Here is a 26,498-nt window from a genome sequence, read left to right as displayed (position 1 = left end):
GAAGATGAGTCTTGAAATTAGAGAAGGCACTACTGTAACTACTTGCTACTTAAGGTAAGTTTACTCTACACTGGTCACATACAGACAATTTGGAATTGAAAAGAACTGTACCACCCAAACATGAACTAGGAGCTGCAGCTTTTATTGCTGGTTGGGAGACACCTGGACATTCTGGGACCATGCTACATAAGGGAAGTAAAGGATGACCACGTTACACATATTAAAGATATTCCAAGAACAAGAAGAAAAAGCTATTATCTGTGTTCCACCTTTTGGTCTGCATCAGCCTCCCACTGAAATATACGGGCCACTGCAAGTCCTGTGGAGTCATTTTTAAAGAAAGTCTGCAATTTCAAGACAACAACAGATCGGAACAGAACCTAGTTCCAATTACCTTTGTCAAAATTGAATAAATATAGCTGAGTCCATAAAGAAAAAAAGAAATTGGCTCTCACACATGGACTGTCTAATGCTGTTGTCTAGAAAAGTTCCCTACTACTGTGATTTCAAACTTACTCCTTCAGCAAAATTGGAATGTGAGCCTCCAAAACCCTGCCTGTTCACATCCCCACGTTTTCCATTTGCGCAAGCTGTCACTAGCAGCAATACAGCTCAGGCATGTCTACATGGCCCGATGTTGACAAACACAAGCTCATTTTCCTTGTACACTCATTGGCTTTGAACCAGCTGCATTAGTTCAGTAGCTTGCACGCAGCTTATCGGCTCAAGCACAGCACTGTGCGAACACAGCTACACAGCTTCCCAGCCAGACGTGGCTTGTGTCCAAGGAGCTTGGAGCACAGGCAAAGAGAGTGTGGATCCGTCTAAAGCACTCTTACCATGGCAGATGGATGGAGTTACACACAAAGAAACAGATTGCATTTGCTCCATTTATAGTATGTGCTTGTCATCCAGAAGACAAGATATACTGAGGTCATCATTAAAAAGAAGATGGCTGCCTACCACTGCCACACAATAAAATACAACAGCTCTTTGTATGTATTGAAATCTGAGATTACTGAAAGACACCACCATGTTGTAAATATTGGCCATAAATGCTTTCTACAGCTCACTGCTGCGTATTCGTATTCCAGTAGATTCTAACTTTATCATTCTCTTTGCAAAGTTGAACATTCACAGGTTTCTTTTTAAACTCTGTCTTGATCTGTATTGTCTAGATGCCACTCTGGATTACAGAAATCTAAGCTTTTAAAACATCAATGTATTTTTATTGACAAGCTGCACATTCCTATTCCTCGACTCTTCAAAGAGAGCCTCTGCTAAAATTCAGACAACATCAGGGCTCTGTGGTATGCTCCAACAGATCACACTCTCAGCTATCAAAGGACTGCTGTGGAGGTCACCTCTATCGGCAGGCTAGATTCAGTCCACTATGCCAAACACTGGTGTTCAGCTCAGTGAAACATCCAGTCCCACCCTCTTACTTGTTCCCTCACTAAGCCTTGCAGGGGATATTGCAGTTTTCCTCAGCGCCCATGCTGAAGACTCTAGTCCATTCAGCCACTGTAAAAGAGCAGAAGTGGGGGCAAAGATTTTACCCCCACATCCTGCAATTACACTGGTGATATGCTGCTTTGTCCCTTAGCTGTGGTGGCTATATATACCACCGGAAGGTGCACAAAAAGGATTCTAAAAGCATAGCATAGGCATTATTCAGGTGAATACGTTGCTACGACTTAGTTACTTTCTTTTCGCTATTTTATTGTAATAGCTTGCAATTATACGCACAATTGTTTTAGAGGATTTTATTAGCAGTACATCCAATTTGACTGCATGCCTTTCCTGAAGTGTATTCCCCCTTCTCTCTCCCCTCCCCTCCCCTCCCCTCCCCTCCCCTCCCCTCCCCTCCCCCTCCCCTCCCCTCCCCACTCCCACCCCCAAGTTCTGAATTACAATATTGTAATTTGCACTGTCTGGTATTTTGACTATGCTACCACTGTAATTTAGGTGTCTGACATGTCAATGTCATATTCTTGCACCAACCAAGACTATGAATAACACTGTGCCACAATATAACTATGCATAACACCTCCTCTATCCCAAATTTCAAAACACTTAAAAAAAAAGATTAAAAGTTCACATGAATTACTTACTTTTGCATTCAGCGGGCATACAGACAGTGCACTCCTAAAAAGCTGTTCTTCTGACCTCCACTGACTGCTGCGGAGTGCACACCGCATAACATTTATCAACAAGATTCCAAGTACTGCCACAGCAAGAATTTTCTTAAGGAAAGAGAGACAAGTTAAGAAACAAACCATTCAATTGAAGCACTTCATCATCAACTTTACTGACTGTTTTGATAGTACCTTTTTCTTGGCTTGCTTACTCAAGAGACTAAATCCATATGTAAACAGAATACAATATCCAATACTGGGGAGGTAGATGACTCTCTCTGCAATAACAAATCCTACTCGGAAGAACAGGTTACTTGCAGGAAGAAAAGGGATAATAAGAAATCCGAGTCCCAGTGTAAGAATTCTGCAAAGAAGAAACAGATTCTCAAATTAACCACAAATCTTAACAAAAGTACCTTTTCCACTTACAAACTTACAAAATGATGTGCATATGGAACTGGGCATTCAAAAGCAGCCTTTGGGAGCTATGTAACAAAATCAAATTGAGTTTCAGTGAGGTTTTGACACTTCACTCCATCAGACACTTTTAAAATCCTAGCTATAATTCCCAGAAAAGCAATGTTCATGCTTCCAAGCCAGAAAATAGTCCCACTACACGTTAATGACATAATTCCTATCTAAAATGCACAGGCAGGAAAAGTAATGGTAAAAGCTACCTGTCTATTTTTGGAACTAATAAGTCAGTAACAGGGGAAAAATATAGGTCACCGTTGAAGAAGAAACTTAGGTACACATCTCACTGAGAGAGCATTTTCTTTCCTAACAAATACATCAATAGTAGAATCCATTGTGCTTAACCACCTGAAAGTTAGTCATCTACACTTTTTCTACAGTCAGCAAAGAGAGGCATTTCTTGAGGGCAGTTTGTCTTCCTTGTTTTAGGTATCTAGGTTAGGATGAGTAATCCTCGGCAGGTACCTATGGACTATACAGAGCTTAGAAAACTGAGACTAGGTACCTTACTTTTACAGAGCTGACATAAGGGAGTATCAGTCCCAGGTCTGTGTCAGGTGGTTGTTATAAAGGCCACAGGCATGGTAGTTTTCTACCCTAATTTACCACAAATAAATCTCTATACTGTAATGTAGATGTGTCCTCTTACTCTCTTCTCCTCCCCAAGAGTCCTAGGCCTTTAGTATACTTTTTGCCTTTACGTTTTACTAAAAAACTGTTCAGCAATACAGGCTTAGTGTGTGTGTTTTTACTAGAAAGTATGACATCACTTGTAGCAAGAATTCTACCCCTCTCCAAAATGATTTTATCTGTGCAAATGAGTATGGGAACAGAGGAAAGGAATGCAGGTGGGATGTTAACATTTGAGGGGATGAGGGGGAAGACATGAAATCACAGAATACCACAGAAAAGAAAATATTCAGCACTCTGAACAACAGAATGACCTCATTGTGATTGAGCTGTTGAAAAATTTTAAAGAACTGAGAAATTAATTATACATAAAATCCATGGGAACAGACCCTGAAAACTTAAACAGAAGCCTTAGTGAGACAGAATAGTTAATAATAATTTTTTTTTAGTTCCTTTGGGTAAAGTACAAGTTGTTTCCTCAGTAGATACTATGGGACAGCATTTTATTTTTTAATTGTATGACCATGGCCAGCATTTCTACCTCCTGTCAAGGTACCTCTCCTCTCTCTTTCATGTTTAGGAGAAGATCAAAGGAGATGATGACTTGTAATAAGTAGGGGCAACAACATACATCAATTCCTACTCTGTTCTGAGCACAGATTATTTTTGACCACCTACAGTGTTAAGGATCTCAAAATGCCATTTCAGGAGAAAAATAAAGCAGCCATCCATGCCTCCTCCTCCAACTCTGTTTCCCACTAGTCAGTGTACAGTAATGGGCCCAAATTGGGATAAAACTGTAATGACAGCTATAAATATTTATTTGAACTGCATTTGCTAGACACTGGTTCCACTGAATTGTTAAAAGTATCAGTAGTGGATTTAACAAAATAATACTGTACTCAAGTTGGCCGGGCATTTAAAATTCATCACTGTCTCTTACCTTCTCTTATGGCTGTCTTCTGAGCACAGAGCTTGGCATATCAGACCAATTAGGCAGAACCAAAGTGCTGCTAGTGCAATTATCCTCCAGTCACTGACGGATTTAATGAGGGGTATGCAGCCCATTGACCAATCAAAACACAGCCACCAGGGACACAACAGCAACCATGCATTCAAGGAATAGTAGTAATTATAGTTTATAGCCTGTCAGTCAAAAAGAAAACAAACATTTATTTGATACTAAACTTAAGGGGGGGGGGGCAACTTGAGTTCTTCTCTCTGCTATCATTTCCCTTATCACAAAATATATCTTATACAATAAAGAGGCCTTAAATACTGTTAGACTACAACTAGTTACATAGCCATTTATTTTACAACTGTGAAATTTTTTTTTTCCTAAACATAGCTAGGTGGCTCTCCTCTTCAGAGCAGGGAAATGAAATTCTGTGCTGTCCAACCAATAACCACATGTAAAAAAAATTATCTCCTACAATAGGAGAAAATGTCAAAAGACAGCACCCACTGTCTTCATCCTTCATTCTCCATCTCCAGAAAGAGCCTTAATGCAGCCAGAGGTATAAAGCCAAGACATACTCCAAATGCACCAGACCAGAACTTTATGCTATTTTCTTCAATTGTGAAAGAACAGATGAAGAGTCAAACACAGTATGTGGAAAAGGGATGAAACCCAGCAAAAGCTAAATCCTTGCATGCATGGGAAAAGTAGTGAGTAAATGGAAATGTACTTCCTTGTGTGCAGTGCAATGAATATACACAGTTGAATGCAAAGAATATACAAAATTGAATGCAAAGAATATCCAAAGTATACTATTTTAAAAAATGGCAGAAAATCATCAGAGCAGCACAGGGGAAGGTGACTCATCACACATCCTGAAATGTAAAAACTACCCACTTTATTGTTTCTTTGAAGCCCAGAAAAGAAAATTCAATCTGATGACAAAGACAAATGTTCTGAGCTAGCCAGAAAAAGCCAACTTCATAACTTACCCTCACAAACAGACTGTCTGCAAATGAAGCCGGGTTGTCTACTTCAGTGAAAGCCGGTGGCCCTGTGCCCATAATCCTCCAGCGTATATAAAGTATACTGGCCCCTCCAGACATCAGAAGAGTTATCCTGAAAAGCAGCCCCTTTCTTAACAGCCCAGCATTCTACAGGAAAGAAAGAATAAAAAACCCTCATATGAAAACATTATTTTGTTCTCTTCCCCACTACATTTACATCATTTTCGCCACCATCTCAGAAAGAAGAGGCTATTCCTGTGCATTTTTGCTATCAGAGTTGACATTTTTCCTATTTTTGCAGTTACTAGAAAGCTCTCAAACTTTACTATGCTTTCACTGACTAATTGCAAAATATTTTTTGCAAACATTTTCATTTCCTTCTCAATCTGAAAACTTTTTTATTCAGGAAGTCTCTCTTGTACAAATCCTCAGTAACTCAATAGTTGATGTAATTTTACACAGCAATTTCTGGTAGGGAATTTGAGCGGAATACAGCCGTTAGTATACGGCATATTAAATTGGTCTATCTTTTCTTTTTAAAATGGAGGACAGTTACCTTGTGAACTTTCTTTTAAGTAGCTATATCCAGTTGACAGCTTATCACTGAAAGTCTTTGTCCACTTAAGTCTCTTTAGAGGTAAAATTACATGACTGCATACAACAAGAAAACTGCATAGTTAGAAACTGGGTGGAATGAGAAACTAAATTAAAATTTTCACATTCACTAGCATGATTAAAAAGCTAATGACAGACAGGTACCCAAATCAGTTTGGTCAGACTAAAATTACCCAAGATCTACAAAAAATAGTGTTTTATCTACATTAACTCAGTTGATTTACATCACATGTTTTATAATACACACTTTAGGGTCTAAAGAAGTCAATTCACATAAAACATAGAGAAGTGATGTCATAGAAGCTAAATTTGACACACTTTCCCATTTTTCCCCCTGTGAAGTATAACACATTTTCTCTAAGCACACATCAGTTTCATAAATGAAAAGAAAAGCACTGTATACTGTAGAGGTTCTTCAAGCTTCACCAGTAGAGACTAGAAACAGAATCATTGGTAACTATAACGATATCCCTGTCACAGCTTCAAGATGCAAATCCAAGCTTCCAACACCCTACCCAGCTAGCAAACGGTAACGCAGATAGGAAATGAAGGGCTGCCTTAGAGCTTCTGAAACCTGATGGCTGAAATCATTCTACACAGTGTCAACAAGTCATTAGAGAAGCAGAAGATAGAAAACTGGTTTCTCTGAAATTAGAGATCATTTGGGCCACTTCCCCTTCCATTCTAGACATCTGAAGAGGAAAGTGTTGGTAAACTACGGATTTTTGCACAGAAGAGTTGACTGGATCCTAAAAAATATGGTCATGTGATCTCCTGTATTAGTTTTGCTTTATTCCTGCCTTCCTCCCTTAGTCTGATATGCTTCTATTACCTTTAAAAACCTACCTGATAGTTATACATGATCAGTTCTATGTCCTCCACCAGAGCTGGTGCACTGATTATTATTACCTATTATTGCAATATGTTGATTAGCAACCACCACCATAATTGTTTAGATCAATATTAGTTATTTCTGAAGATGTAAAAAAAAAAAAAAAAGAGGCTTACTGCACAAAGACATCACACAGTGCCCTGAAGATACTTATTCTCTAAAATGATAGAAAAGTTAAGTTTAAAAGCAATATTCAGATGGGTTTTTACTAGTTGTAGTTGACAATGGAGTCATTATACAGTATTTAGCTGAATGCCTAAGGATAAAGAAATTTGTAAAGTTGATTTTACATTTACACAGCTCAGTAACCAAAGTCACTACAATGAGGATTACAGGAAAACCATTCCTAAAAACTGGTTTCGGAAGAGAATTGTGCTATGAAGGAAAACCATATAGTGACAATTTATAACTGCTTTCTGACAGAGTAACTACACAAAACCTCTCATCCCAGGCTTCATTTTGTTTAACAGTACATGCAGCTTCTTAAAGGCCAGATGTCACAAATCACCACAAAATCTCTTAGTAGGCAGGATTTAGAAAGTGGAAGAAGTATTACCGTATTGTCTTTGATTTAGAGTTAGATGAAATCTGGCATGAAACTGAAACCTGTCTGCATCAAGAAGAAAAAAAATCTGCAAGTAAGAGAACTTAAGATCTGCCTTTCAACAAAGCAAAACAAAAAAATCTTAGATACACTTCCACGAAAAGGGCAGAACAGATTTTTACAGGTTGCAGGAGCTAAAATGAATTACTTTTATTAAAAGAAGAAAGAAAAGGCACATTTGATGTTTTCTTCACCCAGACAGAACTGTTTAAAAGTCACAAAATGGAAGCATAACGCTTTGAGCTCTTCATGCTTAAAAAATAATCCTCCAAAAAAGTTTGACTCTGACACATTTCACAGAATCATAGAACGGTTTGGGTTGGAAGGGACCTTCAGAGATCATCTAGTCCAACCCCCCCAGCCATGGGCAGGGCCATCTTTCACTAGATCATGTTACTCAAAGCCCCATCCAACCTGACCTTGAACACTTCCAGGGATGGAGGCATCCACAACTTCTCTGGGCAACCTGTTCCAGTGTCTCACCACCCTCACGGTAAAGAATTTCTTCCTAATGTCTAACTTAAGTCTACTCTCTTCCAGTTTAAAACCATTGCCCCTTGTCCTGTCACTACAGGGTCTGGTAAAAAGCCTCTCTCCATCTTTCTTATAAGACCCTTTTACACATTGGAAGGCCACAATAAGGTCTCACCAGAGCCTTCTCTTCCCCAGGCTAAACAACCCCAACTCCTTCAGCTTTTCTTCACAGGAGAGGTGTTCCAGCCCTCAGACCATTTCTGTGGCCCTCCTCGGGACCTGCTCTTTCATCCACCCCATAGCTGGATGCAGTACTCCAGGTGGGGTCTCACCAGAGTGGAGTAGAGGGTGAGAATCACCTCCCTCAACCTGCTGGCCACACTTCTTTTGATGCAGTCCAGGACACAATTCACAGGCACATTCACATACACATTGCAGGTTCATATCTAATTTTTTATCCACAAGTATCCCCAAGTCCTTCTCTGCAGGGCTGCTCTCAATCCATTCATCCCCCAGTCTATATTGATATTGGGGATTGCCCCGACCCAGGTGCAGGACCTTGCACTTGGCCTTGTTGAACTTCATGAGGTTCCCAAGGGCCCACTTCTCAAGCTTGCCAAGGTCCCTCTGGATGGCATCCCTTGCCCCAAGAGTATCACTCTCAGCTTAGTGCCATCTGCAAACTTGCTGATGGTGCACTCAATTCCACTATGTCATTGATGAAGATATTAAATAGTATTGGTCCAAGTATGGATCCTTGAAGGACACCACTCATATGGTTACCACTTGGACATTGAGCTTTTGGCTGTAATTCTTTGGATGCAGCCATCCAGCCAATTCCTCATCCATCCAACAGTCCATCAGTCAAACCCATCTTTCTCCATTTTAGCAACAAGAATGTTGTGGAGGACCATATCAAAGGCCTTGCAGAAATCCAGGTAGATGACATCAGTAGCTCCTCTCTTGTACACTGATTTTGTCACTCCATTGTAGAAGGACACTAGATTAGTCAGGCACGATCTTCTTTTGGTGAAGCCATGTTGGCTGTCTCTAATCACCTCCCTGTCTTTTATATGTTTTGTCATAACTTCCAGGAGGATATTTTCCACAGTCTTCAAAGGCACTGATGTGAGGCTGACTGGTCAGTAGTTCCCAGGGTCCTCCTTATTACCTTTTATTTCCATCACTGTAATTCTGAACTGGCTCTGCTTTAGTCCCCTACAGCTCTAGACTCTTTTCTTGTCATATGCTAGTTGACATTACTCTCATTATACAACAAAATTCCCCAGCATTCCTATTTGCTGCCTGAAATACTCTTGCATACCTCACTTAGCCATTCTTTGTCAAATCTACTGTTTCAGTTCTAGAGATTCCCCTTTTACTGAGCTCCCCCTGAAGCTCCTCACTTCACTCTTTGCAAAGCAATTTAAAAGCCCCATAGGACTTGCACTACTCAGAAACATGAGCAAGACTTCTCTGCAGTGACACCACTGGTCAATGCAAAGTACAATGAATATTCCTTTGCCTTGCTCAACCTTGGATGGGAGAGGCAAATAATTTAGCTGTTGAATAACAGTGATGTTCTAGGCAGGCTGTTGGTCTATTTGGCTGCTATCAATCATTCACCTGAGGCTGATTGTTTCTGTGATTTGCTTGCCAGTGCAAATACTAGGTGCTGGATTCCACTTGAGCCTATACTGGATAAAGTGATACCAACAAAAGTCAGAAATTTGATCCTTAGCGACTATCAGTGATTATGTATTTTTTCTTTTAAAATCCCAAGCTACTAGGAACTGTCTCCTGTTTGGTAATTTGTATTCTGAAAAAAATAGTGTAGTGGGATTGGCAAAGTAGACATAATATTTTTTATAATGTACTTTTTCAAAGGTCTATCTGTCTTATTTGAGAATCTGAATAAATCTGTCTCTCTTTACTCTGACCAATCTACGTTAAACAACCGTTTCAGGTATATAGCTACTGACCCTGGAGAACTTGTTGCATCAAGCAGTCAGCTCTTCCACACCATATTTTTAACACACTGTTGAGAGAAGTGTGGAATGGATTTCACTATCTAATACAATTCTAATGCTATCCCATTACTACTCATGTTGCTGCAAAGATGTCACAGCACATTGCCTTACTAGGCTGACTGAACATACCTCTATTTTTTTTGTAATTCTCAACAACAGAACTGTCAGAAGTTGTATCTTTGTCTTTTAGTACAGGACTGTCTGAATGGCCAGAATGAACAAAACCTCTGCAGACTCACCTCCAATGACTTGTCCTTATGTAGTAACTTTTGAATAAGCTCCAAAACATTTAGCTTGTTAATCACCAGTGCATCAAACACTGCATTCAAACCCTAAGCAACCAAGAGAAAAATAAAGAGCATAAGATGGAGCAGCTGACCACTATTTTTTAAAATACATCTTAAATTCCACTTCTACCATGAGTTATTGTACATCTTAATACTGATTCCAAACAAGTAGAGAGACACGTTGGTAGTAATGAAGGCAGAATGGTAAATTGAGAACCTGAGCTCAGATGAGTAGAATATCATGTTCCTGTAATGGGGATTCTCCTGGTACATGGAGTAACCCTTCGGGGAATGCCATGTACCAGCAAGCTAGACCTCATATGCATGGTCACAACAGTATTCTGCTCTCCTCTTCTTTCCCAAATGTTCCACAGTGTAAATGCTGCAGTCAAAAGGTAAGGCCTCTGTCAGTAAGGTGGAGTTTCTTTAAGCCTTCTACTTATTTTTTGCTGTGCAGCATGGTATCTTTTGACTGTCAGGTTTCAGGAATACTATTTTTAAAGGGTACATAAATTGTCGCAACAAACAAAAGATTTAACAGAGATATCAGGCTTGCTTTTCTTGCAATTACACCAATATACACAGTGGAAGTTGCTGAAAAAAACAATCAACCTTCTGCGTGACATCAGTCACTACACATAAAACCAGAGCATATTCAGTGCTTTGCAGGACTACACTTGCACATACTACCCCCAAGCAGCTAAAATATATCCAGGGGTAATTCTGTTGAGGTGACCAGCAAAATCCAACTTTAACATATTCCCTTCAATGTTTCAGCAATCGCCAACCATTACAATCCTTGAATATTTAGCCTAATTCCTAGTAACTTTGGAAATTACCTCAATGTTCTAAAGACTAAATGGAAAGAAGACAGTAAAAATAGTTCCAGGTGAGGCAAAGAGTTAGGACATTGGGAGGCCGCAAGTCTCTTTCTAACAGTCAAAGGGAGAAGACAGAAGATAGGTTAGAGAGGCGTAGTTCCGTGTAGAAAGGCCACCTGACAGTTAAAAGGCTTTTGGCTCACTTGTATGGAGATAGGAAGGCAAGAATCCTGCTGAAAAATACATTTAGCCTACAAGCAATCTTTTTAATGTGTGATTTATCCCTTCATCCCTCGGACCCATGCCCCTCAGCACAATAAATATAATCGCCCTAGCAACGGAACAGCAAACAAATAAAAAACCCAGATCCAATAACAATTCTGTGTCTGCTGGCTCAAATAATTACTTCATGCCACTAAAGGAAATAATCACACCAAGTTTTAAGAGAATTCCTTATGTTTTCCTTACAGACACCTTTAAAAAATACATCACTCTACAAACATCTATCCAAAAATAATGTCCTAAAGCAAGAAGTTTTCTGTAATTTCTTCTCCCTTTTTTTTCTATCAAGGACAAGAGGGTCCTTGCTGCAAAGAATTCTTCTGATTCTGTTGTTGCTTTATCTATGTCAGTTAAAGCTACAAATTGGATTTATTTATAAAGATACATGGCTATATAAAAGGTAAAAATCACAGATGTAGCATTTCAGGTGGCTGATTTGGTCACCCAAAACAGAATGTCTTCACTGAAGTAATAAAAGCAAAAGCACAATGAACATGAACAGTAACTATACCTGTTTGCATAGACAGATCCTTAAATAAGGGACAGAAGGAAGAGATTTGGTATTAGAAATGCATAAACAATGGCCCTACTTTTAATTACACTGTTCACAAAAACAAGAGGGTGGAGCTTTTAAAAATGCTCTCCTCCAGTTATGTCTTTGTTCATAAGCCTTCAACATGAGGTTTGTAGGCCTGCTATCTCAACAATTACATTCAAAGCCAAGGCCAATGAACATGATACACATTGAAACTAACACTGTAAAACTTTTAAATTTTGCAAGAAATTAACAGATACATGCAACCTGTTTGCAAAAGATAAAATGAAGAATTCCAAAGGATTGGCAGGGATACAATCAAGACAGATCTACGAGAATACTGCTTTTTGTCAACATTAACGGGTTTTCTTAAAAGAACAAACAGGTGTGCATGTGATTAGCTGTGGAGAAGATTCATCTTTGTAGGCTTTACAACTGCATCTGACATGCTGAGGTCAAAATTCAGTCAATAAGAGGATTCTTACCAGTATTGTAATTCCTTGTTCTTTGCACAGCATGGCTATTGCACCTAGGATAACACTCACCAGCACCCAGAATATAGAAAAATTATGTCCTTCCTTATCTGTCAAAATAAAGCATGCCAAAACATTAGGTTTATACATTTAAAGGTAAAGTTAGAAATCTAAATTAAAATTAGAATTTTAAAAACATACAGCATTTAATCTCACAATCTTTTCTATCAGTCAAGATCTGGATATACAGACTAAAAAAGCATAGGGCACCTCCTGCAATATGCTGGCATTTGTCCCTTTATTGCAGTCATTTTCTATTCTCAGAGACTTTAGAAATCTCCCTGTTTGCTAGACGTTTTAGCCAGACTAATTAGAACGGCAGAAGCTTCACATAGTTTCCACAATTCATCATCTGCAAAGGTTAATTCCCAATATTGAGACACATTTATCATCCTTAGCTAGAGCTCTATCATTACTGGCCACTGTCTTCCAAGCTATCACAAGAACAAGAAATTCTTTCTAATGGTTACACATGAAGTGTCACACACGCAAACTGTTTTAACTGTAGTCTAATCTACAAAGGCACAATGAGCTGCTTCTCCAGGGCTGCTGCATTTAGCAAGTACCTCATGTCCTTTCATTAGCACTGCAATGGAATGCCATGGAGCTCAAAAATTTCAGCATCTGAGCAGAGAAGCAGTTAGTTCTTGCACTCAGGAAGCAGTTTTACAGCAGGGTGAGGAACTCTGGGGTTAAGAGATCAAGAGTAACTACAGCTTCTACTCAAAGAAAGAGTCTTTAAAGACTGCACCATGTAGCTGATTTTGGGTACTACGAGCAGGCATTTCTGAGATTAATATAACAATAAGCCCTACTTCAGCCAAGGTACTGTCACACACACAGCACATGGGTACTTCACATAAAAACATATCTGTCACAACCTCAACTCCACAGGTGCAAGCAACAGAGGGAAGCTCTCAGCTCATTCAGAGGCAGTTTCTTGATTCAAGCAACATGGGCTCTACAGGCATCACAAGACTCAATCTTTGACTTGGCACGTGAAAAAACAAAGTTGAACTCTACATTCATTGACTGAATCCCTTTCTTACTTTCGTTGATCTCTAGAGCAATTCTTCCCCACTGTTAATGCAGGTTTGACCCTCAGTACTTAAACAGAACTGCAGTATGTCTATGGAAAGGGTAAATGGCAGAATTAAGATTAATTTCACCAGAAGTAGGCACCTACACCTAAGCTAGTTTTACTAGGCTTCCTGTTGAACTGGCTGAGAGAAGGGGACACCTTCAGGGATTAAGTTACCTAATTAAATGCAGTTGTCCACCTTTTGGAGAAGAAGCTCTCTCTCTTCACTGATTATAAAGGGAAACTAGTATACTAGCTCAGATGTTGTTTGTTCAGATACAAACCATAACAAGTGTGAAAAGGATCTGCTGACATTGGCCTCCTCTCTCATTTTGAAGCAGAGTACTTCTTTTGTGGCAGAGAGCAGTAGTTTTCATAAAAATATGTGGAAAAACAGGTTTTGAAGTTGCTTCTAGCACTCCTTTCTTACCTACGACTTAAAGCTTCAACAGAGTGAATATTAAGATGTTTGAGATTCATCACTGCAATACCTAGTAGGCATTTGTTCCTTCTCCTTCCACTCCAAATTATGTCCTCACAGGTGAGGTAACACTTAACATCAGAGGTGCAAATGTTATAAAGTTAAAAGAAAGCCTTCTGAAGGAAAGGAGTCATACACATCGCAACAATACCAAAACAAAACATGGAAATACAAAATACATACTGAATAAACTGAAGAAACATTGTGACTGAAAAAAAATGGAATGAGGAAGCTCCAACTCACATCAATTATACAGAAGAACAACTGAGGGTTGCAATTCATGGAGGAAGGGGCTTCAAAATTCATTCTAAGAGTATTGCTAAGAATAAAAGGAATCTATCCTAAATGCATCCCTTGAGGAACTCTTCAACTCTTCAGACTCTACAGTACAACAGACTGTTCAGCCAGTTCTTGAAATTCACTTTTGGTTTGGGTATTTTGTGTTTTTTTTAAATGTAGAAATAAACTAGCTGAGAGAATGCGAAGACGGAAGGCAAAGTAATTGACTGTTCACAAAATGACAATCAGTCATTCTTAGTAAGTGTAAATGGGAGAACAGTGAACAAAGCCAATGGACTTCACTCAGTTTACTGAAGTATACTTTCTTTGACTGAGAGATTTCTTCTTCCCGAATCAAATTCTGATGGATAGAAGTCAGGACAACTAAGCACTTCTCAGAGAAGCAGTATTCGGTACACAAATACAAACTATCTCAACATGGAAGATAGTGGGAAGTATATATAGTAAGAGATCAGCTGGTGATTCACAAATGCTATGATGATTCAAAACGTAAGAAGTAATAGAAAAAAAGGAACTAGGTCAAATTATCAAGGACAAGTACAACAGCAGCACACTCAAACAGAAACAAACTCAGAAAGGTCACATCACAAAATGAGGAAAGGTATGTATGTAAAGAACAAAACCCACAATTCCATAGACATATTTAGTAAGAAGAGCAGCAAGAAAGGAGTTATTCCAATACTCAGTGGGAAAGAAAATGGACAACACCAAGAAGTGTTCTCTGACTTTTTGCTTCATTTTTTTCACAAAGAGGTCAGCTGCAATCAGATGGCAAGAACAACCCCAGCAGAAAGGGAGCAAGAACAAAAGCAAAAATAGTGAACTACAAGACACAGAATTTATAGAAGTTAATCTGTTTTAAATTACAATTGATTAAATTTACTCCAGCAGATCCCATACAACCCAGAGTAATCTACTGTTACCTCTGAGAAATCATGAAAATCACATGAGAATCCAGAAGCTTGAAATAAAACAACACAACACATACATGCCTACTTTTAAAGAGGAAAAGAGATACGAAAGGATAAGCCAAAGAAATAAAGCTAAGCTGGCTGGTCAAAATTGCCCAGAAAAAAAACCACTTTACAGAAAAAACATTTTTTAGGTGACCCTCTAAAACATGAAAGGCTATGATTAATTGTTTGCCAAAGACATATTTTAGCCATTTATATCAAACTAAGTATAATTTCTGATTTGGACAGGGAAAAAAAAAAGGGGGGGGGGGCTTCCTGATGAAAGTAAACCTGTAAACATCCTATACCTTGACTTCATGAAGGCGTGAGAATACCACTGAAGACAGTGTGAAATACACCAGAAAAAACATGGGCTGCATGTAATTATTATAGAATGGGTACAAGTAACAGCTGGAAAACTACACTAAGAGTCTAGTTCATTGTGAAAAATGTTAAGATACATTCTGGATTGGGTCTTTCCTTTGTCTGGCTCTAATAGGTAATTTTAAAAATTTGGATGATAGAATAAGGAATATGCTGGTTAAGTCCAGAGGTGCTGCCAGGCTGCAATGGCCAGGAAGCATATTAAGAAGTCAGAATTCCACTGACAAACTGGAGAAATGGTCTAGCAGAAAAAAATGATAATTTAATGCCATTCAGTAGGCACATATTCAAAGTTGTGCAGAAACAGACTTGTCTTCTTGTGAAAATCCAAGTCTCAGATGCCAGGAATGTCTCAGCATGTCAAGTGTAGCTAAGCTTAAGTATGGACTCTCAAAAATGGATGAGCACCCAGCAAAAGAGAAATCATGAGGGACCCATAATGAGGATCTTACGGGAGACAGTGTCAAAGGCCTGGACTTTAGTAAGGCCTTTGACACAGTCTCACATAAGATCCTCATAGAGAAGCTGCTGATGTACAGGCTGGATGCGCAGGCAGTGAGGTGGGTTGAAAACTGGCTGAATGGTCAGGCCCAGAGGGTGGTGATCAGCAGCATTAAGCCTAGCTGGAGACCAGTAACTAGCAGTGTACCCCAGGGGTCAATACTGGGTCCAGTCCTGTTCAACATCTTCATTAATGACCTGGATGATGAGGCAGAGTGTACCCTCAGCAAGTCTGCGGATGACACAAAACTGGGAGGAGAGGCTTATATGCCAGAGGGTCACGATGCCATCCAGAGGGGCCTCGACAGGCTGGAGAAATGGCATGACAGGAACCTCAAGTTCAACCTGCACCTGGAGAGGAACAAGCCCAGGCACAGCACATGCTGGGCACCACCCAGCTGGAAAGCAGCTTGGCAGAAAAGCACCTGAGGATCTTGGTGGACAACAAGTTGAACCTGAGCCGGCAATGTGCCCTTGCAGGAAAGAGAGCTAATGGTACCCCGGGCTGCATTAGGCAAAGTATTGCCAGCCAGCCAAGGGAGAGGATCCTTCCCCTCTACTCAGCACTGATGAGGCCACACCTGGAGTCCTGTGTCCATTTCTGGGCTACCCAGAACATGAGAGCCATGGACATACTGGAGTGAGTCCAGCGAAGGGCCAGTAAGATGATGAAGGGACTGGAGCATGTCTCCTGTGAGGAAAGGCTGAGAGGGCTGGGACTGTTCAGCCTGGAGAAGAGAAGGATCAAGGGGATCTCATCAATGCACATAAATACCTGAAGGGAGGGTGCAAAGACGACAGAGCCAGGCTCTTTTCAGTGGTGCCCAGTGACAGGACCAGAGAAAATGGGCACAAACTGAAACACAGGAGGTGCTGTCTGAACATCCGGAAACATTTTTTTACTGAGAGGGTAACTGAGCACTGGCACAGGCTGCCCGGAGAGGTTGTGAAGCCTCCCTCCTTGGAGATACTTAAACATTGTCTGAACAGTCCTGGACAACTGGCTCTAGGTGACCCTGCTTGAGCAGGTCAGCTCAGGTGACCTCCAGAGGTCCCTTCTAACCTCAACCATTCTGTGATTCTGTGATCAAGATCTCCTCCCAAAAACCATAATCTCTATTCCTTTGCTTCCTTTTTCAGCCTCAAAATGTCAATACAGTCATATATAGAATTGTAATATTATGAAAATTCATCAGTGATTAAACTTCAAAGAGAAAGAATTTCAATTAAGAAACATTTTATCTTGTGCTTGTTCCTGGGTCAATACACACGACACACACACACATGCTCCCCCCTCCCTCCCCGCCCCCAACTGCAGAAATCTCAGTAAACTAGGCTGGAAAAATAGATACAAAAGACCACCATTCAGCAATGCCTTCAATCTTTTTTTTTTTTAAACAGTGACTTGAAAATGTAAAGCACTGCATAAGTGCTAATTATTATTGTGAGATACACACATGCCAACAGAAGTAATCAGTCTAACAAAGCACATTCCCCTAATACGGTGCTTCCCAACAGAAAAATCTCATGTCAGAAAACGAAACCAATCTTTCGTTGGCACCTGTGCCTGGTTGAAACTGGTACACCATATTGTGAGTGGGCATTGTGCCACTCTAACAGATGGACAAAATTGTAAGCATGCCAAAGAAACAGAGTACTTGCTTCTTTTTTTTTAAGCCAGAAAAATAAGTTTTTCTATACAAAACCAGAAAGGGTTGCTGAGATGGTCCCTCTTTAGGAGTACGTTAAGTCTGAAAGTTGAGGGGATTCAACGAAATACTTATATAAACCATAAACAAGGCATGAGGGCTCCTCCACTTAGACTGCTAGACTTAAATATAAGCATTCCTAGAGCAAGGATGCATACTCAAAGTGTTTTACAGTATGGAATTGACTGATCCTAAACTTATGAGCAGCACATTTATGATACACCTTAACTCTGTCTTCCTAAACGCTAATGCTATTTTGAGAGACCTTATTTTGCAGTGTCCTGAATCCACAAGTCAACGAAGACAAATTCCTTAGATGTTAAGGATATGAAGAAAATACTACATTTAGAGTACCAAGCTTAGTCTTACTTTAAAGTCAAACTAACAATATCCCAAACAATTATTACCAATTCAGACATTTAGGCATTAGGTGTCTCCTTCAAAGCTAATTGAGCAACTTAGGGCTCAGCCAGGTGACAGCTTGGAGCATCTTAAGAAGTCACCATATTCAGGTGAAACCCAGTAATTGATTTTGTGAAAGCACCTACTCCTTTGAAAGTTGAAGCAAAGTTAGTTATGTTGAACTCCTGCAGGAAGTTGTAATTTTTAACTGAAATAGATCAGAAACCCTCATTTATTCCACTGATGTGCCTTGCCTGTGGGGATGGGATCTTCCAGCCAGACTGCTACAAATAATCATCTAACCAAGGTCTGAGATTTCCCTGCTTGTGAACTGCTAAGCAAAGGGGGAAGAATTATGTAGTCTTAAAAGATCATATAAGAATCCACTGTTAGAATTAACTCAAGCCTGAGATCTCCTTGTGTGTCTCCAAATGTACACACTACTGCAGCTCAGTGTTTCACTTAATAATGAAATTACACTAGCAAATGCCATTCCTAAACATATCCAAGCATCTCAAACTCATTACATACATGCTACACTAAAGGGATCATCTATCCCTGAATCACACCGTCTTGGACAAGCATAATTTAGCACTAAATCTACAAAAAACAGTTATTGTTTCTCCTCTGTCTAATATAATATAAAAAATTCTTAGTTTTTTGACATACAACTATTCCCTCCCAATACGTTCAAATATGAACAGTATGGCACACAGTTGAAAAATCAGGGTCCACATGTTTAATAATAGTAAATACCTCTTGACCAACAGCAAAATACCTACAAATTCCCCATATCTTAACAATGATCTCTTTCACACAGGAGACTTAAACATTTCCAATCTATAGGAAAACCTCCATAATACAAACCTCCAATATTCACAAAACTCATCACTACAGTCTACTTCGCAGGTTTTATTAAATTAACACTGAACTAGTAGATGATTAACGGGCAACTACATAGAACATAACACAACAGAAACACGCAACCAGAACAAAGTCGTTTTTAGAAGTCATAGCATATGAGCAAACAGTTGATCCCCTATTTAATATCCAGGACAATATTATTCACATGAAGGAAGTATCATGAACTCGTACTTTTACATCACTCAGAGATCACCAATGCAGATGGCGGATACATGCAACTGGATCACTGTCAAGGTTGAAGATAAAGGAAGGCAAAATGAATACTACAGCAGTTTTGAAATGCCCTATGAATTCCCAGAGAAGCTGCATTACAATTCAACAAAGTTAATAACCCACAATTCCCTTCAGAACATACCTAAACAGTTGTCAGCTCTTGCTGTCTCCAAAGCCTATGCAGTGGATTTGTCCCCACAGTTGTGTTTTAAAACAGCAGGACAGAATGAGAACAACAGATTAGTTCCTTGCAAATATAAATGTTATCCTATCAAAGATGGTAACATGAAAAACTGTATAGTGGGAAAAAGTAACAGAATTTTAGAACTTCAGTAAGATATAATTATAGCCCACATAGTGTGTTAAATGCTGATACTTTAAAAAAAAAAAATCAATGCTACAGATTCTGGCTAAAAGAAACTGTCTACCCCAAAATCCACCAAAACCACAAATAAACCACATTAGGCAAACAAGCTGCAGTATATCTTGAGCTTTACAAAACCCATTATTTTCCTTTGGAAATTTCCCAGTCTGACACTGATATTTTTCTGATCTCCTGATTATTTTCAGTATTATATATACTCCTTACTCCCAAGCTAAAAAAAATTCTTACATTCATTCACTTAGACATCAGGTGAAAACAACTATTAACCAGTCTCTTCTATGACTTTTGTTTCTGTTAGAGAAGACTTCAAGAACGACAGTTCAACAATTACATCTACGCTAGTGAAAACCAAACAGATTTCTGGAACTCAGCTGTGCACAAATCTCACATTGCCTTGCTGCAGGAATAGTCAGGTTCTTTATGAAAGACTTAGATAACCTATCTGTCTGATAGTAGCATTGGGATGCTGCTGACGAAACAGTATATGTTACTGAGGGCACAACCATATCAGTAGCATGACCTCAGGCTTTTCAGTACTTGTTTTACTCTGATGCTCACTCAAAGTTCATCATTAAAAGCCAACTAGCATCAAACACATTTTGGTAACTCTATTCAAAAGACAATACAAATACAGTCCACAAATCCTGAAGGACTTGAAGTTGTACCCTCTTTTAAGTACTCCAAAAGAGTCACGCTACTGTGCATCTATTAATAACAATTTAAAAAATCCACCTTTGATAGTTCTTCTACTGCTTGTAAAAAGCTGGTGACCTAAGTGCTATATACATGTGACAGTCAAATCCAGAAACATGGACATAGGCAGTTGACCTAGGGTTTAGGGTCACGCTTGCCTTCAGTATATACAAATCTAGCAGGACAAAAGGAAATAGGACGTTAGAACAAACTGGTAGATCCCAGTTTTCTGCAGGATCATCATAAAGCAGCTATATTTGATGAGAAACATAAGCCTGATGCAATAGAATGAATGCACAGAGGGTTTTTTAGTTGTTTTCTCTCTCCCTTTCTTACTAACAAAGACTATTCCACAAAGATAAATTACCATCTTGGTCTGACCTAGAAAGTGATGCAATACCAACTCTTAACTTGAACTATCAATGTGCACTGGCGGTATGGCAGATTTTCTGGATCTTGGGGATTTGCCAGCAGAAGGAAAACATTCTGAGAGAAGAAAGGGTATTTTTGCTGCTTAGGAGACATTGTTTAAGTCCGTTCTTTAAACTATATGTGCATCTTTTTAAAATGCTTGTTCTTTACCTATGTTCAGAGTGAGGTCGGCTTACATTTGAGACTATGACAGTTTTTGCTGTCTTTGACTCCCTCAATCTACACAGAATCAAACTCAGCTAAACTCAGATAAAAAGGTCTTTACTCCTTATTTATCCTATTATTTGTGAATTGCTAGAAGAACTGTTCACAAAAGAAGGAAACTCATACCACCAAAATGGAGGCATCCAAGGGTAAAACTTCATATTTACTTTAATACAATAAAACCACTGAAAACTCATACTCTGCTACAGTCACTTCCCCATATTTGGTTCCCTTTTTCCTAAAGCCTTTCATACAAACACAGAATCACAGAACAGCCCAGGTTGGAAGGGGCCTCCAAAGATCATCTGGTCCAACCTTTTGTGGGAAAGGGAGCCCAGATGATATTACCTCATACCCTTTCCAATCGTGTCTTGAAAACCTCCAGTGATGGGGACTCTGCCACATCTCTGGAGAGGTTGTTCCAGCGATTGATTGTTCTCACCATAAGAAATGTCTTTCTTACATCAAGGTGAAACCTCTCCCAGTGCAACTTGTACCCATTACCCCTTGTCTTATCCGTGTGGCTCCTTGTAAAGAGAAAGCCTCCATTCTCTTTGTAGCTGCCTTTTCCCATACAGACACTAGCCTTTCCTATACAGACACTAATGTTCAAACAGCTGCCTGATGGGCTGGACCAACCTCACCTCCCAAAGGAAAAAAAGGTGTAGGAAGGGCAGAAAGTAAAACTCGTTATGGTGGTTACTGGGGTTCAGCAAGAAAATACATGGGTACAGTGGAGAACAGGAATGTTGTTTGGAGGGACCATGACAAGCTGGAGGAATGGGCTGACAGAAGCCTCATGAAAATGAAAGACAGCACCATGTAACAGTCTAGGCTGGGGACTGCCTAGGCAGCAGCTCTGCAGAAAAGCATCTGGAGCTCCTGGTTGACAAGCTGAAGATGAGTCAGTAGCGTGCCTCTGCAGCAATGAAGAAGGTTAAATGCATGCTGGGCTGTACTAGCTACAGCATACCCAGCAGGTCAAGGAAAGTTGTTGTTCCTCTCTACTCAGCTCTTATGAGGCCACATCAGGAGTACTGTGTTCAGTGTGGTGTCCAACACAAGAAACACATCAGCAACCTGAAAATCCAGTAAAGAACCACTAAGATGGTTAGGAGGCTGAAGAATATAACATAGGAAAAGAGGCTGAGGTGAATTGGTCATGTGTCGCCTCCCCTCCCACTTCCCCAGCATCCTTGAAGATTTTTGCAACTCACCAGGCTGAGGCCCTGAGCAATCTGATCTATGAAGTTAACTCTGCTTTAAGCTGTTGGACTAGAGATGACCTCCAGAGTTTCCTTCTGACCTAATTTGCTCTATAATTTATGATAAAAGGAAGCTAGATTGCTCCATTTTAGCAGTCACCTGCACTTCTGCCCAACTGAAGTGACAATGGAAATGCACCCTAAGTTATAAGCCTACTCTTCCTAAGCTTCTACACAATTGAGAGATACTGGTACCTCTAGAAGATGACTACAAGTGCCTAAGATAATCTATTCCCCTGACTGGCCATCAAAAGAAGTATCTTTCCAGTGACTACGAAGAAGGAGCAGGGAGAAAAGGCTTTTAAGTTGCATGCCCAAGTTAGATGCTTAAGGTGACAAAGTAGGGAAACGTCCTGAAGGTTCAACCAGTAAAGCCTGAGAATACCACATATATAATGGACACAAGGTGAAATGCAGCTGGCTTATGAGGCTGGCAGTCAAGTTTGTAGGGATACCGGTGGTGCAGACAATCTGGGATTCATCCCAGAGTACTGAAGAAGCTAGCAGATGTTATGGTAGGAACCTTCTCGATCATCTACCAAAGGTCTTGGGAGTCTGGGGAGGTTGCCACTGACTGGAAGCTAGCCAGTGTTACTCCAATCTACAAAAAGGGTGTGAGGGAACACCCAAGGAACTACAGATCTGTTAGTCTACCCTCAGTTCCTGGAAAAATTGTGGAGATGATTATACTAAGTACCATTGAAAGGCATTTAAAGAATAATGCAATCATCAGGCACAGTCAGCTTGGGTTCACAAAGGGCAAGTCCTGTTTATCTAATCTGATATCCTTCTATGATAAGGTTGCCCACCTAGTGGATGAAGGGAAGGTGGTGGGTGTAGTTTTTCTGGATTTTAGTAAGGCTTTTGATACTGTCCCTCACAGCATCCTTCTGGACAAGTTGCCCAACTGTGGGATGAGCAGGTTCACAATGCGCTGGGTGAAGAACTGGCTGAAGGGCAGAGCTCAAAGGGTCGCAGTGAATGGGGCTCCATCTGGCTGGAGACCAGTCACCAGTGGTGTTCCTCAGGGTTCAGTTCAGGGGCCAGTTCTGTTCAATACATTAATCAACAATCTGGATGCAGGAGTTGAATGCACTGTTAGCAAGTTTGCTGATGATACCAAACTGGGAGGTGCTGTTGACTCTTTTGAGGGACCAGAGCCCTTGCAGAGGGATCTACATAGATTGGAGCACTGGGCTGTGATGAATGGGATGAAATTTAACAAGTCAAAATTCTGGATTCTGCACCTGGGACAGCGGAACGCCGGACACAAGTATAAATTGGGAGAGGAGTGGCTGGAGAACAGCCCCGCAGAAAGGGATCTGCGGGTGCTCGTCAACAGCAGGCTCAATATGAGTCAGCAGTGGCCCTGGCAGCCAAGAGGGCAAACTGCATCCCGGGGTGCATCAAACACAGCCAGTCAAAAGAGGTGATCATCCTGCTGTATTCAGTGCTGGTGTGGCCTCACCTGGAGTACTGTGCACAGTTTTGGGCCCCACAATTTAAGAAAGATGTGAAGGTCCTTGAATGTGTCCAGAGGAGACCAACACAGCTGGTGAAAGGGCTGGAAGGAATGTCCTGTGAGGAGTGGCTGAGGACCTCACAGGCTTGTCTAGTTTGGAGAAAAGGAGGCTGAGGGGCGACGTCATTGCTCTCTACAGCTTCCTGAGGAGGCGAAGTGGAGAGGGAGGTGCTGATATCTTCTCCCTGGTATCCAGTGATAGGATGTGTGGGAATGGTTCAAAGCCACAGCAGGGGAGGTTTAGACTGGACATTAGGAAGCATTTCTTTACCGAGGGTAGCCAAACACTGCAGCAGGTTTCCTAGAGAGGTGGTTGATGCCCTGAACCTATCACTTGGACCCTTAATAACATGCTTTAACTTTTGGTCAGCCCTGAATTGGTCAGGCAGTTGGACCAGATGATCACTGTAGGTGCCTTCCAACTGAAATAGTCCATTCTATTCTATCTCACCCACCCTTCTATTTACAAATGAATGACTTTCACAGCAAGGCACATCCAGGATGAACAATGAATCTCACCCAGGCATTTCAAAGTCAGTTTTCAGACCAAAACCATTCTGACCTGAAACCTTGACTCTCAAGTGTCTGGTTTTTGGCACACTGCTCATCAACCTGCAGCAAATCATGTGAGGTTCAGAGGAAAGAAATACTCTGAAGCTTGGCCTCCTCCCTTCAGGCTCCATGCAAGATCTGCTAAAGAACTTATTATTGCTCTTCACAGTGCTGGAAATAACTTTTCATTCTTTCATTTAGGACATGCCAGATAGGATCTGCAAGAGCCTGAAACTGTCACCAAGCTACCCAAAATGAGGAAACTGTTGGGAGAGACTCAAGTATGTAACTTGGATACAAATTCTTGAATACAAAGAAAGTCTAAATTTCTTTAAGAAGTTGCTGAGGGAAAAGCAGGCAGTGAAGGTGCAAGCAAACATTGAAAACTGACCTGAAAGACAAAAGGCACAACTATGCTGGCAGACTGTAGTTTTCCTTGGCAAATCTGCTTAAGAGACTCAGCTATGACACTCCCATGATGTAATGTCCAATAAAACATACTAAGTGCTGCTTAGTATCTTGTCTTCACAACATTTCCTTCTTTTGTATCAATGACAAGAATTTTGGTACAAGTATACTATTAAAATGACACTGACTTCTAAAAACTATCAAACTGGCCTTCACAAGTTGTACAAGCACTCAGAACATCCCTAACCAGAGTACACATCACATTCTTAATCATTCCTGATATGTCCTCCATAAGAAAATAATTACAGAGTCTTATATAAAAGTCTCCAATGGTCATCCTAAGAATTTGTCTCTTGAGTTCTTCAAGCGAAGATTATTACCCCTGCCATATAGGCCTACCTGTACCAACAAACTGGAAAGCAAACAGCCAATATTTTGATTAGTTTAATTTACTCTGACTCTAACAGAAAAATCATTAAAGCACAATCATACCCAGTAAAATAGGTGAGAAACGAATAAATGAGTGAGCAAGATCCCAAGGCCAATTTTCATCAAGAAATTATTAGTTCAGTTGAAAGAAATGAAACCTACTCAAAGGGGAGGAAAAAATATCAGAAGTGAACAATAATCACCATAAATATCATTTGAAGTGGCTGTGCTGGTTTTGGCTGGGATAGAGTTAATTTTCTTCATAGTAGCTATATGGGGCTATGTTTTGGATTTGTGCTGAAAACAGCGTTGATCACACAGGGATGTTTTTGTTACTGCTGCGCAGTGATTACACAGATTCAAGGCTTTTTCTGCTTCTCACACCACCCCACCAGTGAGTAGGCTGGGGGTGCAAAAGTAGTTGGGACGGGACACAGCTGGGACAGCTGACCCCAACTGACCAAAGGGATATCCCAGACCATATAACATCATGCTCAGCATATAAAGTTGTGGGAAAAAGAAGGAAGGGGGGACATTCGGAGTTGTGGCGTTTGTCTTCCCAAGTCACCGTGATGCGTGATGGAGCCCTGCTTTCCTGGAGATGGCTGAACACTTGCCTGCCGACGGGAAGCAGGGAATGAACTCCTCATATTTTGTTTTGTGTGCATGTGCAGCTTTTGCTTTACCTATTAAACTGTTTTTACCTCAACCCACGAGTTGAGATAAAACCCCTCTCAGCCTACACTAAGCTCTGTGATGGCACCCAATGACTATGTTGTTAAGCTAGATCATTCAAAGCCAGCTCAGGTAGCTCTGTAATACACTGTCAACTCTGGTTAAACATTACAGGCCATGCCCACTGAACTGCTATCATACAAGCTCTTCACAACACAGCTGTTCATGGGTTCACCAAATGATTCCCATATTTCCTGTGGTGGGACACATTCAGATACCAGATTACATGTCCTCTATAGTTTTTCATAATTGTGAATTGATGTATTCTTGTGTGTTTATTTAACAGAGCCCCAAGATAATTTCTCCACAACCGTATTTGAACTGCCAACTTGCATTCAGATCAAATAATACAACAGATCTAAAGGCTCACTTGAAAAAACGTCTGTGAAGGAATTGCTCATGTTAAAATACAGCTGTCTTACAAACACTCTATGAGTAACACTACATTCATCATGTATATGCCAGCACTTGCATATTGCAGGAATTTAGAGGGCTTACTCATATGAATAATTCTTTACAATTCATTAAAGATACAAGTAAGGTTCCTAAATTTTGTTCCCACTTAAGCCATCCCAACATAATGGCATGAAGTGTATTAAAATATTTATGAATATACATTTACAGGTTTGATTTCTTTCTAAAATA

At 40.2% G+C, this 26,498-nt stretch overlaps 1 protein-coding gene across 1 annotated transcript in view; it reads right to left on the bottom strand.

Annotated features, from left to right (window-relative positions):
- The window catches only part of TMTC4 (transmembrane O-mannosyltransferase targeting cadherins 4), a 54,096-nt gene that overhangs the window by 15,234 nt on the left and 12,364 nt on the right, over nucleotides 1-26,498 (bottom strand). The window contains exons 5-11 of the mRNA XM_075717431.1: nucleotides 12,233-12,330; nucleotides 10,062-10,154; nucleotides 6,669-6,731; nucleotides 5,193-5,354; nucleotides 4,186-4,388; nucleotides 2,331-2,502; nucleotides 2,115-2,246 (exon numbers count right to left, since the gene is read on the bottom strand). Of these exons, the coding sequence (XP_075573546.1) occupies nucleotides 2,115-2,246; nucleotides 2,331-2,502; nucleotides 4,186-4,388; nucleotides 5,193-5,354; nucleotides 6,669-6,731; nucleotides 10,062-10,154; nucleotides 12,233-12,330 (923 nt within the window). The remainder of the gene's footprint in view (nucleotides 1-2,114; nucleotides 2,247-2,330; nucleotides 2,503-4,185; nucleotides 4,389-5,192; nucleotides 5,355-6,668; nucleotides 6,732-10,061; nucleotides 10,155-12,232; nucleotides 12,331-26,498) is intronic.

Source organism: Pelecanus crispus, chromosome 1 (genome assembly GCF_030463565.1).
Source record: "Pelecanus crispus isolate bPelCri1 chromosome 1, bPelCri1.pri, whole genome shotgun sequence".
NCBI lineage: Eukaryota > Metazoa > Chordata > Aves > Pelecaniformes > Pelecanidae > Pelecanus > Pelecanus crispus.
This window is presented reverse-complemented; position numbering and strand designations above follow the sequence as displayed.